This window comes from Haliotis rubra, unplaced genomic scaffold (genome assembly GCF_003918875.1).
Source record: "Haliotis rubra isolate DU_JTF1 unplaced genomic scaffold, ASM391887v1 Scf1, whole genome shotgun sequence".
NCBI lineage: Eukaryota > Metazoa > Mollusca > Gastropoda > Lepetellida > Haliotidae > Haliotis > Haliotis rubra.
The window spans coordinates 5,032,234-5,050,635 of record NW_025764891.1 but is presented as its reverse complement, the minus strand read 5'-3'; the positions used below and the strand labels follow the sequence as shown (position 1 = coordinate 5,050,635).

The 18,402-nt window shown below is 40.3% G+C and overlaps 1 protein-coding gene across 3 annotated transcripts in view; it reads left to right on the top strand.

Moving 5' to 3' along the window:
- The window catches only part of LOC124275013 (leucine-rich repeat-containing protein 74A-like), a 59,983-nt gene that overhangs the window by 16,217 nt on the left and 25,364 nt on the right, over window positions 1-18,402 (top strand). The window contains exons 2-4 of one of the 3 annotated variants that reach the window (XM_046710572.1): window positions 4,294-4,362; window positions 5,511-5,784; window positions 8,604-8,818. In XM_046710572.1, coding sequence (XP_046566528.1) covers window positions 5,583-5,784; window positions 8,604-8,818 — 417 coding nt within the window. In that variant the 5' untranslated portion in view covers window positions 4,294-4,362; window positions 5,511-5,582. Of the gene's footprint in view, window positions 1-289; window positions 314-4,293; window positions 4,363-5,510; window positions 5,785-8,603; window positions 8,819-18,402 lie in introns of those variants that run through there. The other 2 variants (XM_046710641.1, XM_046710507.1) reach the window with 2 other exon arrangements.

The window sequence follows — 18,402 nt, the reverse complement described above, 5'->3', positions numbered from 1 at the left end:
GTGTAATAATAGTGATTATTTCATATCTGTTATTAAGTATTATGTTTCCTGTTATCGGAGACACGGGTGGCCCAGTTGTCTGAGGTGCCGACTGATGAGCTGCGTCCTAAGGTGGACGGGAAACAAGTGGTCATGGGTTTGAATCCCGGATCCTGATTGCTTTTCTTGGTTTGTCAGCAGTATACCATGTTCATGGGATTTGTCGAAATGGTAAACATCTGACAGCTGCTCAACTTTGAGCTTCCTTCCAGCTACATCTAACAAGCTGGGGTATAACTGAAATGCTGTATAATGCGTTGTTACCCCCAACTGAGTGAGTATGGTTTGACGCCGTTTTTACGCCGCTTTTAGCAATATTCCAACATATCACGGCGGGGGATACCAGAAATGGGCTTCACAAAATGTACCCATGTGGGAAATCGAACCCGGGTCTTCAGTGTGACGAGCGGACGCTTTACGCATTAGGCTATCCCACCGCCCCCAATGAAATGGAATGATAGAGCTGGTTACTGGGGCCTGTCTTGCTTCAGTGTTTTCTGGTAATAAAACCGTGCGCACTAGAATTAGGGAAGTGGTTAACGCCGCGACTCGTAACGTCCAGAGATCGGGTTCGATTCACATCATGTACACCTTGTATAAAATCTAGTCTTTGTGTCGAACTTGATGATGGAATATTGATAAAAAGAGACGTAAAAAGACCAGTTTGGCATTTAACAACCAATCAACACTCAGGACAATGCAGACCCTTGAATCTTCGCACTGTGGAAAACAACCTTTTTCAAAATCTAATATTAGACTTATAACGGATTTTTCACTGATTCATTGATGTGTCTGTAACGTGATTATGTAACCTTGAATTTACGTCCGGGAAACATAACGACGTTAACATTGCTATCTGACGGCATTCTGTTTTTCAAGGAAGAGGCATGTGGTCGTTAATTGAAAATTGATTTCCTCAAAACGAACTGATGAAAATGAGAAAATAATGATTTTACCATTGCACGTTATTGATGTTTATCCATTGCAGAGGACATATATTGTACGTGTCAAGAAATGAGTCAGGTTAAACGCCCCTTTGGTAGTATATCAGTTGTATCCTGGCGTGGCTGCTTAATGTGGGAGGAAACCCCGAAGTAATTCAGTTCTGGCTAGATGGTGTTTGGAAGTTTTGGAAGTATATGCTCTAACCTTTGAACAGAAACTGTTGAAGTATATGCTGTAGCCACCGTACAACGACATTTAAAGCATATGCTCTAACCATCATAGAGGAGCTGTTGAAGTATATGCTCTAACCATCATACAACAACGTTTAAAGTTTATGCTCTAACCATCATACAACAACGTTTAAAGTTTATGCTCTAACCATCATAGAACAACTTTGAAGTATATGCTCTAACCAGCATACAACAACTGTTGAAGTATATGCTCTAACCATCATACAACAACTGTTGAAGTATATGCTCTAACCAGCATACAACAACTGTTGAAGTATATGCTCTAACGATCATCCAACAACTGTTGAAGTATATGCTCTAACCAGCATACAACAACTGTTGAAGTATATGCTCTAACCAGCATACAACAACTTTGAAGTATATGCTCTAACCAGCATACAACAACTGTTGAAGTATATGCTCTAACCATCATACAACAACTTTTGAAGTATATGTTCTAACCATCATACAACTATTGAAGTATATGCTCTAACCATCATACAACTATTGAAGTATATGATCTAACCATCATACAACTATTGAAGTATATGATCTAACCATCATACAACAACACTTTAGCTGGAGTTGTATGAGGCTTTCCCTTGACAGCCTAAAGTTGTGAAATGGAGACACCAATGGCTTGAAGTGATGGAATATTGGTCGACCTATGATGAGGCCGCCATCCCTCTTGTCATACAGCTTTATGGATAGAGTTTGGCACTGAATCTTTATAGATAGATCTAAACCGGAAACAGATGAGGCGGCCTCATTGCTTTTTTCTATTTCTGGTTCAGGTGAGAAAATCAGTGGAAGAGAAATTGCTACTTGATCATTATTGAACCTTCTGAGATCACTGATCTACCTGACCTGATATTGAACTACTTGTGTTGTTGTTGCCAATCCGAAACAGAAGCTACAAAGCAAGCATCCATGATCACCAGCCGGAAGAGTACACCAAGGGGATCCTTCCCGGATGCCAAATGTCGTATCCCCAAACTTCACATAGATCTTATCTATTTAGAAGTTGGATGACATTTGCCTCCATCTTTTGACAAATTGTCCAAAACATCTAAAGCTACAGAAACACCCCAATGTTCAAGGAAGGAAGTTTCCCCTTAAGTCTATCCTGTGGATTAATGGTGTTTAGTGTGGATATATATTTTACATAAACTTGCTTCTTTTCTGAGACGACGTAAAGGCAAGCAGATCCTTTCAGTTTTGAGAATCCGTTTGGTATTAATCCTGCCTGTCTCGAATACACTCTGTGAATATAAGGAAAATCCTCCTTAGGCTGTATTAAGGATTGTGGTTAATCTTTGAGACAGGGACTTCACTCAACTACAATGTCGTTCATTATATCTGTTTCACGCAGCTATTTCAGTAAGTCATTTGTCTAAATTCCATCCGTTCTCGGAAGTAGAGAGAAATACTTGTCTACATTAAATAGATGGATGGTGTTGTTTGTGATGTGAAGAGTGACTTCCCCTTTGTCTTGATACCGAGCGCCACCTACTGGCCGGAAACACGAACACATTTGTTAGGTGTCATTTCTTTCTCCCTTTCTGGTGTGGTAGTTCGTCAGTCAGGACTTATAGCCGACATTACGTATACAACTGCATCAAGATACGAATGTGTGTTTTGTAAAAATGAGTCACTAATTCATTAACGATCAATACTTTACACGAAATTTTAGAAGATACAATTTTGTTCCGTTGTTTCAAGTGAGTGAATGGGTTTAGTTTTACTTCGCTTGAAGCAATATACCAGCAATATCACGGGGGGGGAAACCAGAAATGGGCTTCACACATTGTACCCTTGTGGGGAATCAAACCCGGATCTTCAGCGTGACAAGGGAAAGTGTTAAACCACAAGGCTAGCCAACCGCCCCTCCGTTATTTCAATAATGTAATAACACATCCTGACTGAGGACATATGTTGAGATATTAGGATATATCGCCTAAATTTATACCATGGTACAAGTTTACCGTCGCTTTGAAATGTTTACAGTATTATAGTCTCGTCAGCATGAGATGGCAGGAAAGTCTGATGTGAAGTAGGTCTCTGTTTTCTTGGTGAGGCTCTCCAGCACTGGTATGGTGTTCCTAAACCTAGGAATGTAATCAGGAGGGGCCGGGACTCGAACCAACGATTAGAAGTTTATGTCACTCCAAGGGAGGTAACTCTGCACAATAAATGCGGTGCAAAGGGCGATCTGGAGACAGGTGCGTCGGTTGCGATGTTGTGAAGGCAGGTACACATCCTAGGTTTCGTATGTATTGAGGAGGTGTGTGACATAAAGTTTCAAAAAGACATGTCATTATAATGGAAAAAACATGGAGCACAGCTGAACAGAATGTGTACTGGATGCTATCTAACGCCTGTCTTCTAATGGAATTGTCTTCTTTATTCCCTGTAGACTGACTATACTCCAGCCAATCTATGTGATTAAAGCCATAATTGTCTTTTGCGTCTCAAGCTAATATTAACTCGACCTTACCTGATACACCACCACGTATGTCTGCATTGTAATCTCACGCCGATCTCAAACAACCGAGGTAGATGATACTTATAGTAAGTCATAAAGGATCTGCGCAGTCTTGTACAGACGGTACCTCACCCAGGTGTATGCAGGTGCTTTCAACTACGGTTGTAGTGCTTCCTTTCTCATCAGACTCAGTGAGATTGGGTTACAAACGGTTGTTATATATACTCATAATGTTGGTTGGTTGGGTGGATGTTGCTTGACGCCGCGGTACGTAAATAATTGAATTTGGACCAGATAATCCAGTGATCAACAACATGAGCAACGATCTACGTAGTTGGGATACGATGACGCGTGTCAACAAATTCAGCGAGCCTGACCACCCGATCCCGTTAGTGGCCTTTTACGACAAGCATGGGTTGCTGACGATCAATTCTAACCCGAATCTTAGGTCTGTTCCTGATGTAGTCAATTTTAGCAGAGATTTCTTATGGATGTGCTAACAGTTTTGCAGCTTGTATTAACATTTCGTCTGTTTGTCTATAAGTGTGTCTGTCTGTTTACGTCTAATGGTCCAGTCTGCTGCCGGTTGTGCAGGGCTATCCCACTGTGATATATCAACATGACTATCCCATCAATATACAGTTCACTGACTCAAGCCAACCGGTACTTTAATTCCACTTTATTACCTGTGCCAGAGTGTGACAATAAGTACCAACTGTACAGTGTTTCGGTATGGAGGTGTTTGGACAACATATTCATTCGTTTACGTCTTAAAGACATGTGGGTGTTTTTTTCCTGTCCTCAAGAGAATGCTTAATATCTCATAATTTTGTTTCAAAATGGCAGTGTTCAGCACATGTAAACATATAACGTATATACCTCAATACGTATATGGCTATGGGATTGCAACAGTCAATATAACCAATATTTTGTTATTTGTTGAAAAATGACTTTAACACAAATGTCACATCGCCTTATCGCTATCACCATTTGCTTTTGAGACGTCAACAAGTATAAAGGCGGCATATTTCCAACGTCAACATGTTGACAGGTATTAGAAATATTTTTACATTTACGGTCAAACGCACCATGGTAACGCAGAAATAAACAATTTATGATTAATGCTGCCTTCATATTTCTCATAATAAATTGTCCCTTCTCTTTCATAAACTGTCAGAAAAATACGGAGAAACCTTGTTTACTGGTCACAGCGACAATATCAATATAACCCAACAAGATGGCCAACCGTCCAGAGACAATGACTAAGCCAATACCGCAATAAGCAAGCTGAAAGCAATAACCTTTATGAAGAGAAATGCCTATACGACTCATTTGAGAGCCGAATGTTCTCTGTAAAGGGTGGTATCTTCTAGTACAGCGACACCTTTTCATTCATAGCAGCTGGTGTAGTGTTAATAATGTGTTCCCACGTCCTCTATACATAACCATACAATAGGCCTTCAAAGACGATAAGCGAAGAGCAGGTAATTTTCTCAATAGTCCATTGGGGCGCTATCAAACAGTCACTTAACGTTAAGCAGTTCCAGAGTGCTATTACAACCTGTTATGCCGTAGTATGCCTTTGTAGTAGGCTGTACTAATCGATAAAGGAGGGGCACTCCATCATCTGGTCCGACTTCTCGAAACAATTGTAATCTGATCACTTTGCCATTTATCGTTGCTCATATTCTCACCGGATATAAGCTGCCGGCATTGATTTTGGTGCAATGTTGATCCTGTGGATTGATCCCAAGTGCTTGTAATTACCACAAACGATTCTGTTTCTAAAGTATACGCAATTTTCTTTTCAGCCTCTGAAAGAAGGATGTGCCTAAATACGGAAGCGCAGTTAAGGATGATGGATGATTTGATTGGATGAAATTATGCACGCGCTTGCCAAACTTCCACAGCGACTGAGGCCTAAGCGACAAGCAAGCAGAAGGCTCGTTGCCCCGGAAACTTCAAAACGAGGGTTCTCGTCCAAATATGGCGCTACCTCAAGTTCCATTCCACTGCGCATGTTCACTTGTACCGGAAATGCGGATAGGGATGGACAGGAAGGGGAAGAATATTTTAAAGCGGACGGTAAGATTTGTGTTACATATAATTGACTTCGTCGTGGTAATGTTTGGCAAGAACACATCCCGTCATACCGTTTGAAACATAATTTATCGGAAAGACGAAACAGCGGGAACTCAGTTTCACCGGAAGTCAGTCAAGTATAGACGGGAACAGTTCATCAGCAAGGTCATGATGATTAGAAACTTGGTTTACCGAAAGATTGCTAGCTGTAAGGAAGGGCATGCAAAACATTTTTGCGAACCCTTGTGTCACCTCTGTATTTTCATATACTTTCCACCGCTATTTTGCCTTTAACCTCCAATGGAAACGGTTTGGCTGGATAATCGAGTTTCGGAATTTACTGACGTTAAACTTTGATATGTACTACTGCGTTCAAATGTAGCTACTCGTACTGGTCCTGACTTCTGTTGCTTTTATAATGCTAGCCAACTAAGACACCATGCCTCAGCTTTACGTGGATGCACCACTCAAACACAATATACTGACTCTAAGGAGACCTATCCTTGTCGATCGCCAGTCAAGGTAACGACAAGTACCATATTCTAATGTCTTTTGGTATGAGACCACAATGGGTTCGAACCACTAACCTTCCGTCTCCGGAAGGACGCTCTGTCCGTAAGACCACGGATGCTGCCTTGGCCATCCAGCGTTGGACGAAGGGATGAACCAGGACGTATACATAAGAAATAACAGTTGACGTAATGCAGCGGAACTCGTTTAACCAGTTTGGTCGATGTCCATTAAACTAAACAAGTATAATTAGTACGTAATTAAACTATAATCCTAGTATTGTGGCCTCAGACAGGTTCCACTGTAAACATTGTCCGTATTTTCCATTTACCATTAGCAATTATTGACGAATTATGAACAGCCTCCGGTTTCAAAATGGCCGCTTAGCAGCCGTCTTTAGTTTCCTGTTTTTTCTTTCTTTCGTATTTTGAAAACACGAAAGTCCTTGCAATTGGGCTGGATCTGTATTGTCAAATATGGCGGTTTATATCATTGCATATAAATAGCAGCTGGTGGCTATATTGGCAAAATCACATAACATCTCTGCATATTCTAGAATCTGTTCTTCACATCAAATACGTTTTTAACAAGATCCCAATGAATAGTGCCATTCCCTATTCTTTACATTGGTTCAACATGAACAGTTTTAGTATGTTATGCATTTATGTTCAGCATTGCTCAATCATCTGAATAATTCATATTAATGAAAATACGTTGACGCCTGAATTTCAACTGAATTCCATAGCCAAAACCATATTAAATGAAACGTGTCAAACAGCTGTTGTTGGTAGGATGTCATTTCATTCTCAATTTGATATGTAATGCATTTTAATGAAGTTAGTTGAAATTGGTAGACTGAATTCAAAGATCTGTAAGATTATGAATAGTATTAAATTGCAGTTGGCACCAAATGTTGCAATTATTGACAATGTCAATTAATTAATTTGAATTGAATCAAACGTTTGTTAAACGGTCAGGCTGTTTGCTTTGAATATGTTATTACACCGACATTTATCAGCAATATTTCTTTTTGTCCTGATAGTTTTATATGTTTGTCGTTGTGCTGTTCCACTTCCACGTTTTAATGTAAATCGGGTCTAGAATGAAATCACCGTACTTGGTACTGATCCCGATCAGAAATATAGCGCGGTGTAGGTAACTACCCAATGGAATAGTGTAGTTAAAATCCTTTGGTTCACTGGTGACAATGTGTCGCGATTTTTGTGCAGTCATACAATAGTTAGCTGGGACTAGATTTTATTATTTTAATGCCTCTGGAATATAGCTGGCGTATATATACTGCATGCTATAGTACTGATGTTGTAAGCCCATTTCTGTTCCCCCGCCGTGATATTGCTGGAATATTGCTAAAAGCTGCGTAAAACCCAATTCACTCACTCACTCACTCATATTAACGCTTAGATCGTAACAGATCAGATTGAGTTCTAAAAATATTTTTACTGTCACGTCCAGATCGTACACTATCAAGATTAATATTGTCATAAAATTATGCAGACCGTGTACTGTCAAGATGATTATTGTCACATCCAAATCGTGTACTATTATGGCTGCGCAATATAACCGGTTTACCGGTATTTACAGGTTCAGACATGAAAACGATACGTATTGCGATACACTGATCGAAAACCGGTATTTTGACATGCATTCGGAAAACGTCGTTACACTCGGAAATCTTCGGATATTTCCTTGTTTCATTTGTGCCAAATATTATTCACATTTTTATTTTATCATGATTAAAATTTGTTATTAAAGCTTAATCAAGCATAATGTTCTTGTTGTGTTTTTGCTCTATAAATCAAGCAGTAACTCGATTATAAGTAGTTTATTGTTTAAAAATACCTCATGCAATATATTGCAATACATATCGCAATACATGCTTTCGCATCGCAATATATCGCAATATGAATATTCTCTGCAATACCCACCCCTATGTACTATCAAGATTAATTTTTACATAAACAGATCTACCCGTGAAGATCCGGGTTAGAATTCGTCTTCAGTTACCCATGCTTGTCGTAAGAGGCTACTAACGGGAACAGGTGGTCATACTCGCTGACTTGGTTCACACATGTCATTGGTTCCCATTTGCATAGATTGATGCTCATGCTGTTTATCACTGGATTGTCTGGTCCAGACTCTATTATTTACAGACCGCCGTCATATAGCTGGAATATTGCTGAGTTCGGCGTTAAACAACAACCAATGAACCATCATATACAGAACGTGTACTATCAAGATGAATGTTTTCATATGCAGAGCGTATATTATCAAGACTGGTGTTTTATTTCCAGATTCAGATGTTGTGTCGACGTCATTTGACGAGGTTGTGGACTTTGTTCCTGATACATCCGGGTCAGTCAGCCAAAAAGTGTACCAACGTGCATGCGCACGGCTGCAGCTCATTCCGTCCAAACACGTATACAGTCGCCTGGAACAGACGGAAATCCTCCTTCCAAACTGTTTTCTAGGTCATACAGAGGTCAAGGCTCTCGCTATTGCTCTTGTGGTAAGAGACATTACTATTAATAATAGCTGTTGCTGTAACACCTGTAGTATTTGTAGTGGTAGTTAGAGACTGAGTTCTCAATGTGAAATCATAAGGGACAGGTAGATTAATTACAGGGAATAACTATATACAGTAAACTACTGTTACGACGAAATCAAAGGGAACCATAAATTTTAGTTCCATATAATCGTACTTCGTTATATTCATTTCGACTCAAATATACATCAAGTAGTCAGGACCAAAAGAACAGTTCATAATATTCTTCAGTTCCATATAATCGTAGTTCGTTACATTCATTTCGACTCAAATATACATCAAGTAGTCAGGACCAACAGAACAGTTCATAATATTCGTCAGTTCGTTATAAGCGTAGTTCGTTATATTCATTTCGACTCAAATATACATCAAGTAGTCAGGACCAATAGAACAGTTCATAATATTCGTCAGTTCGTTATAAGCGTAGTTCGTTACATTCATTTCGACTCAAATATACATCAAGTAGTCAGGACCAACAGAACAGTTCATAATATTCGTCAGTTCGTTATAAGCGTAGTTCGGTTTCGTATTACTAATATCATTACAACTTTTGTATTCGTTTTTGTAATTGTTTCTTAATTACTGTTATAACGAACTCAAAGGGACGACTACTTTCAGATCGTTATAACAGTAGTTCGTTTCACGCATTTCGACAAAAAACATAGCAACTGGCTGGGATAAAAAACATTTCGTAATATCCGTCAGTTCGGTATAAACGGATTTGTTATAAACGTAGTTTTGTTTTGTATTGTTTAACACCTGCATGAATGGTCGAGGTGTTCTCCGACAGGTCCAATGTCATTCTATCAACCACATTCGCCGAGCCTGACCACTGAGGCCAATAATGCGCCTTTACGACAAACTTGTTGGGGACTTAATTTAACCGAGACTTCCTTTGGGGTGGGGCGGTGGGGTAGCCTAGTGGTTAAAGCGTTCGCTCGTCACGCCGAAGGCCCGGTTTCGATACCCCACATGGGTACAATGTGTGAATCCCATTTCTGGTGTCCCCCGCCATGATATTGCGGGAATATTGCTAAAAGCGGCGTAAAACCAACCCATTCACTCCTTGGGGACAGTAACAGGCTCAAAATCAACGCAATATTTGTTTTGTTTGGTCTTAGTTACAAATTCAAAGGCACATTAATAATGCACGGACAAGGCATTATTTACATGGTGTAAACCCCATAGTGTCGTCATTGATTCTAAGTGATCCATTCAAGGGACTTTTACAGCTATTACGTGTACTGTTCGTTAGTTAAACTTGACTACCAAACTGGCTATTTTCTGCTTTGTGTAGTGAATACACGTTTGGGGTCGTGAATAGTTGACGGTATATTTTATTAATCAGTCTGCTACAAAGAGTATATCTCCCCAAACTTTATTATCCTTGTATAGCAAGTATATTTCTATGCATGCATTCCCTCACTTTCCTACTACCTACAAAGGACCAACCAAATAAGTCAATAGAACATGTTAATTCAAAGCATTCTCCTCGGCTTCTTCGGAGTCGTCGGATATACTTCTGATTGTAATGACCAAAGAGCACACACCTGTTCCGAAAGCAGTGACCAGTATTGACCCGTGAAGACCCGGCTTAGAATTTATCTTCAGTAGCCCATGCTTGTCGTAAAAGGCGACTAACGGGATCGGGTGGTCAGGCTAACGTGCACTGACTTGGTTGCCACATGTCATCGTATCCCAATTAGGTCGATGCTTATAGCGTTGATCACTGGATTGTCTGGTATTGATTATTTACAGACCGCTTCCAAATAGCTGGAATATTGCTGAGTGTGGTGTTAGACAATAAACAAAACAAACAGTCGGGTTTTCTTTTCGCTAAGCAATCTGAATGTAAAACAGCGATTAGAATTGTAGTGAGTAGTGAGTTTAGTTTTACGCCGCTTTTAGAAATATTCCTGCAATATCACGGCGAGGGACACCAGAAATTGGCTTCACATATTGTACCTATGTGGGGAATCGACCCTGGGTCTTTTGCGTGACGGGCGAACGCTTTAACCACAAGGCTACCCCACTGCCCGTAGAATCTGTACATGGTATGAATACGAACACAGGCATGGCCTTGATGTAAGGTTCCACAGAGGTCGAGTCTGGCATGCTTTCGTCCAGGTGACTGGAGCTGCGTGCTCCGCTGAAATTACATTAAACCCACAGTGTCTGTGGAGAAATCAACTTAAAGTACTAAACACAGATTAATCGGGTAAAAATACTCTCGGAAAAAAATACATGCATTTCAAAAAAGGTCGAGCGTTCATATGTGATGAAGGCATCTAAAACCTGATCGTGATAATAGAGAATCTGAGATCTTGTTTAATGTATCGAGAAGTTTCTTTTTCCAGTCTGTTTCACATAAAATGATGACATACAAATGCGAAAGTATGTATTTGTAATGAGCCATGGGATGTGCTGACACGTGGAAATTTCAATTCAGCTAAGCACGGGATCTTGTTCATTAAGCGCTATTATTTATAGCCTTCGTGATCGGATCAGTCAATTTAGTGCAGTGTTATCAACGGAGGCAACCCTAAAGCAAATGCCATGCATAATTTACCGGCAATCCCATAACAGCTATAAAATGGACATTATGTATGGCATTTTCAGGGACTCTAGGGGAAATGTTTATTCAATATTATGTTTACACGATCTATCGTTTTTGCTTTGGATGGGAGGTTGGTCACACTGACGTTATTAAGCGTATGAAGATCACATTTTCAAGAGGCTGTGTCCTTGAAATGACGTTAACATGACTTGGGGAATCCCCAGGGAATTCCCAAGCATAAATATATATTCTTTTTGAAACTATTTGATCCTGGAGTCGGTATTTTAGCATACATTGTGAGAGTCAGGGAGTTTAACTGTATTGGCGTTCACGAATATCCACAGCCGATGAAATAAACAAATTAATAATGCACGGCCAAACTATCTATTTCATCCGTGTCCAGACCGACAGTGATAGTCTAGATGGATTGACAAAATGGTTGTGAAAATTGTAGTTGTTTTAGCTTTCACTTGGGCTAAAGAACGATGATGATGATGATGATGAAAATCTGAAATACCCAGGATATCACTTACTGAAGCACTCTCCCTTTAAATACCCAAACCCAATTAGCCGTGATCGTGTAAGTCACGATATCGCTACAAGCAACACATTTTTAAGCAATCCATGTGCAACTCAATTCGTTTTAGAAACGCTTACACATATTAATTTAGTGACTTGAAACGAATGCAAATTGATTCCTATTGAAATGCAGCTGAACTCAAGTTCATTAATCTGGATGAACTGCACGCCTTAAACTGCCGATAGATTAAACCCATTCTGTATCCAGCAATGTACAGGATGGTTCTTCAGGCGATTAAATCATGCCGCGCGTCTGCTTACACAATGTAAGACACGACATTTCATTGGGAGTAAGCGCATCAATATGCCATAGCAGAGACAACATCGATTTGTCTGCAACCCCAGACGAAGGTAATCAAGTGTGTCATATGCTGTATCAAAGAATACGTCACCTTTGGCTTCTATAGTTCATGTCCTGTTGACCTTTAAGGCATGTTTCTGGCATATTGTCTATTGGTGCCATGCCAATGTCAGTTAGTGCAGTCGCCAGTTACTGCATGACCGACCACGTCCACATCAGCAGCGTTGTCTGTAATCGTCTCAGTGCACTCATTGACACCATCCGTGCATACCGACAGTTTCACTGGAGGCGATCAAGTACGCCTGTCATTACCGAATTTTTCACAAATTTTTGGGTTGATTCGTCGATCGGCTTACGTGATTCCGAAGTATTAATGGTCTCATGATGGACAATGGTCAGTTCAGTGACGTAAGCGACTTGCTCTTCAACTCGATTGATTACGCGGCACTATATTACTGGTGGGTAATCTTCCGAAATCGCGGATGTGATTAGTGTGCACCCATTGTTCATTCTCAGCTCCCTTAGGAGAAATATGTTTTCTTTGTAACAACTAACCAACCGATAAGTTGTGAATAACATTGATTTTTAGATCTCAGGGGTTTCTACGTTTTGCCTAGGCACAGAGAAGAATTTATTTTGGCCGATTAAAGTTATCAAAGATATACAAACTGGGAAAACCACTGAAGATATAGTTTAGCCAGGACAAGCGATAAAGATGATTGCCTTTCTTGTTTATTGTTAAACTGGAAGGACAAGATACAATTTGAAGCTTTTACGAATAAACATAATATTTTGAGATGATGTACATATTCCTTATGGACATGTTATAGAATATCGATATTGTTAATGTTCCGTTGGAATAATTTGACTATGCATCCTTTCGAAGGTTAGTTTCATATATCATGTTTTGAACCGGCGGGGATCTATCTGAAAGGGATTCAGTATGTGTATGAGCAAAACATCGAAAAGACATTTGAAGCCGAATTAAGATTTATTTGCCTCAAAGGCCTCTTTGCTGTTACCGAGCAAACGCAATACACTGCTTCCTTGGTTTACCCAAACATTCGGGTACTTGTTGCTGGGTTGGTTGGTTTGTTGCTGAAACCACATTCAGCAATATTCTTGCTATATGGCGATCGTCTGTAAATAATCGAGTCTGGACTAGACAATTCAGTGGTGAACAGCACCACGCCATTGTCAACAGTTCCACGCAACTGGGATACAATGACGTGTCAACCAAGTCAACGAGCTTGACCATATCCGATCCTGTTAGTCGCCTTTTACGACAAGCATGGGTTACTGAAGACCAATTCTAACCCGGATGTTGCTGGGTGTGTGTTGGACATCAAAATAACACTTATCTTTTCATGTAAATTGTGTGTTGGGGGAAGGTGTGGAGCGTCCTGTCGTTGTAACTGGACTATTGTCATGCTTTTCGGGAACACCTAGTGTCATCACTGACCGCCTCCGTGGTGTAGTGGTTAGAGTGTCCGCCCGGAGAGCGGAAGGTCGCGGGTTCGATCACCGACCGCGTCATACCAAAAGACGTTAAAATATGGTACTTGTTGGTCCCTGCCTGGCGCTCGGCATTAATGGGTACAACAAGGACTGGTCGGCTCGGAGTCAGTATAATGTGTCTGAGTGGGGTATTCATGCTTCACCTCGGCATGGTATCTCAGTGAGATAGCACTATAAAACGAGCTTAAGTCTGGGCTAGTACAAGCAGCCGCACATACACACGCATGCACGTCGTCATATGAGCGAAATATTCTCAAGCACGACGTAAAAACCCAATTTCACCTCACCTCACCGTCATCACTGATTTTGAGTGGTCAGTCCGCGTGTATATCATTACTGTTTTGCCTTTCACGCTTTGTGGAGCATATATCCGCAAATGATCGTGTCCGTTCTCTGACGGTGTCATTCTCTATTTACTGAAATGTACACAAATCTCTATCGAAACGTACTGGGGTGATAGTTTTACAGCGTAAGCTTTGCGTAGCTCCTATTTAAAGTAGTATAGGTGATCTATGACTTCCTTTGAATACTTATCAGACGAACCGTATGTAATTAGTTGGACGCATCGAGAACACTGTTCATGGAAATATATAACAGTGACAACGCTTTGTATAATCATAATAAATCTCTGCCATTGTTTCGACTATAAAACAAACATGTTTTAAATTACAAACAAATAGTAATTATTCCAGTGTTCGCGAATAGCGTATCCAACACATTAAAATGCAAGTGCCTGTTGACCTAAAAACAAAAAAGCTCACGAAAACATATGGTACAAGTCAAAACTGTGCATCTGATATAAATATGATTACTGAGGCGTCAACTTTGGAACTGTCAACCATAGAACATGTTTGAAAGCTTTGCTGATGCTTTGAATGTTGTAAATAGTAATGATTCCATGTGTTCACGACCCGTGAAGATCATCAGGGTTAGAGTAAGATTTCAGTAATACGTGATTGTCGTAAGAGGTTACTAACGGGATCTGGCTAGCTATTCTCGAAACGTTCGTAGCCCTACGAACTTCTTAAGCCCATTCTTAACACATTGGCTACGATCAAAGTTAATAATTCCTAGGGCTACGAACGTTTCGAGAATAAGGGCCCTGGTCGTGAGGATTGCATGTTATCGTATATCCATTGTGTACACAGATGCTCATGATATCGTTCATTAGTTTGTCTCGTCCAATCTCGATTGTTTACTGACACACGGTGGTCATATAACTGGAATACTGAAACAACAAACAAACAAATAAGCCTGTGTTGGTGAAACGGGTACCGTACCCTGTGCCACTGGTTGCAGATCATAAGAATAATATTATCGTTTCCAGTATTATACGTGGAATATCCACTATGACGCCGAAGGTCCGTGTTCGATTGTGATGGCTGTAAAATCATACTCACTTGCTTTCTTTTCATGACAATTCTCATATTTGTTTTACATTATTACATCAAAGTGGAATATCTGCTACTTTGAATACCCTCTAATATCAGTCGTGTACGCTGTAAAACCACAACCATTAGTTGAGATGGGCCACGAAGACCAGTTTAATCTGGTTAAGATATTTCCAAAGATTACAATGAAATAGATTAACTGTGAGGAGAGATCAGCTTGGATGAATTACCAAGTCAACGAGGGGACAGGATGGCTAGTGTGTCGACTAGTTTCTCTGCACAGGGTCTGTAATTATTAATTCGCTCTTTTTGCATTGCTCTTCATCGGCGGCCCGATGATATCGGCTGCGTAACCCTTGCATCTTCAGCCCGGAACTACTTACATACCCAGCATGCATTGCGACTGTGTCTTTGAAGTGCTTTTCAATCACGTAATTTGCTACAGGGGAAATAGCTAATTAAGACACAAATGACTTTCGTGCTAATTTTATCTTTGGACTATGATTCAACGCTTGATATAGATCACTTTGGATTGTCATGTACTGCGCATGTAAGTTTTATGACTGACTCAGGAGTGTGAGCGAGTGCAAATGTAACATGGCATCGGTGTTGTTTCAGCCATAGAGCGATGTGAACAAACATTATATATAGATACACACACATTTAATTCAAAGTGATGTTTAAAAGCAGCCTTTGCGTATTTCTGTGATGGTATGTGTGCTGTCATGCCTGTTTTGACATATATTTGTCGTTGTGTCTGTGTCGTCATATCATTGTCTTTGTGTCTGTGTCATGTGTTTGCCTTTGTGACTGTGTCGTTATGTCATTGTGTCTGTGTCATGTGTTTGTCGTTATGTCTGTGTCGTCATATCATTGTCTTTGTGTCTGTGTCATGTGTTTGCCTTTGTGTCTGTGTCGTCGTGTCATTGTCTTTGTGTCTGTGTCATGTGTTTGCCTTTGTGACTGTGTCGTCATATCATTGTCTTTGTGTCTATGTTTCATGTGTTTGCCTTTGTGACTGTGTCGTCATGTCATTGTCTTTGTGTCTGTGTCATGTGTTTGTCGTTGTGACTGTGTCGTCATATCATTGTCTTTGTGTCTGTGTCATGTGTTTGCCTTTGTGTCTGTGTCGTCATGTCATTGTCTTTGTGCCGGTGTCATGTGTTTGTCGTTGTGACTGTGTCGTCATGTCATTGTCTTTGTGTCTATGTCATATGTTTGCCTTTGTGACTGTGTCGTCATATCATTGTCTTTGTGTCTGTGTCATCTGTTTGTCTTTGACGTTTGTGTCGTCATGTCATTGTCTCATGTGTCATGTCTTTGCCTTTGTGTCTGTGTCGTCGTGTCATTGTCTCTGTGTCTATGTCATGTGTTTGCCTTTGTGACTGTGTCGTCATGTCATTGTCTTTGTGTCTGTGTCATGTGTTTGCCTTTGTGACTGTGTCGTCATATCATTGTCTTTGTGTCTGTGTCATGTGTTTGCCTTTGTGACTGTGTCGTCATGTCATTGTCTTTGTGTCTGTGTCATGTGTTTGCCTTTGTGACTGTGTCGTCATGTCATTGTCTTTGTGTCTATGTCATGTGTTTGCCTTTGTGACTTTGTCGTCATGTCATTGTCTTTGTGTCTGTGTCATGTGTTTGCCTTTGTGACTGTATCGTCATGTCATTTTCTTTGTGTCTGTGTCATGTGTTTGCCTTTGTGACTGTGTCGTCATGTCATTGTCTTTGTGTCTGTGTCATGTGTTTGCCTTTGTGACTGTGTCGTCATGTCATTATCTTTGTGTCTGTCTCATGTGTTTGCCTTTGTGACTGTGTCGTCATGTCATTGTCTTTGTGTCTGTGTCATGTGTTTGCCTTTGTGACTGTGTCGTCATGTCATTGTCTTTGTGTCTGTGTCATGTGTTTGCCTTTGTGACTGTGTCGTCGTGTCATTGTCTTTGTGTCTATGTCATGTGTTTTCCTTTGTGACTTTGTCGTCATGTCATTGTCTTTGTGTCTGTGTCATGTGTTTGCCTTTGTGACTGTCTCGTCATGTCATTTTCTTTGTGTCTTTGTGTGTGTCTTTTTGTGTCTGTCATGTCATGTTTGCCTTTGTGACTGTGTCGTCATGTCATTGTCTTTGTGTCTGTGTCTGTCTCATGTGTTTGCCTTTGTGTCTGTGCCGTCATGTCATTGTCTTTGTGTCTGTGTCTGTCTCATGTGTTTGCCTTTGTGACTGTGTCGTCATGTCATTGTCTTTGTCATCTGTCTCATGTGTCGTGCCTTTGTGTCTGTGTACAATCATGTCGTCATGGTGTTATGTTGTGTACCTGTTGTCGTCATGGTGTTTGTCGTTGTGCCTTTGTTATGTGTCACGTCGTCTTTCGTTGAGTCTAAGTATACATACCAAATTGAATGCTTCCATGTCAGGTGTTTTTTTGAGGACGTCGTCATGGTGTTATGTATGTGTACAATCACTTGTCGTCATGACTGTGTTTTTCATGTTTGTGCCGTGGAAGTCATGTCTGTGACGTGCAGTGGCTATGTATTAATGTCATCGTGCAAATGTCTTCCTCATGATGTGGTGTGGTGCAAAACCCTTACTTTGAACGCTTAGAATATTTGTAAAGGTTTACTCATATTCACTCACTTTTCCTCAGTGTTTACTAAACTATGATTTGTCCCCTTTGTTTGATTTTGCACGTGTTTTGTCTATCCGTATTGCCTGTGACACATTTAGATAACAATTTAATTTGCAAAGGGACAGAACGCTCATTCGTGGAATGGAAAAATTATATTCGATCAATGCTCTACTTATGCAAATAACAATGAAGGACATATTTAATTTCAAATTATACAGCTGTTCCTCGACCTTCAACAGCAAATCGATTGTGGATAATGAACTCATAATGAGTCATGGCTAACTGGGGATGAGACAAGTCTCCATCTGATATCATGTCGGACATGCGGACTGCTCGTGGAGTTACCTGCCCTATTTTAATAGCCCATCCACGATGGCCGACGCAGGATGGATATTACACGATTCTCTGCACTGGATATTCCATTGAACTGATTTAGGTTTAGTATATCATCGGCTATACCGGCAGCTTTCCATTGTTTAATTATAACTTTTACAACATGAAGCCAATTTCTTTTCATCTGCATTTTTGACATACAAAATATGTTTGGTTCCTTGAGGTCAGTGGTGTGGTCAAGTGGTTGG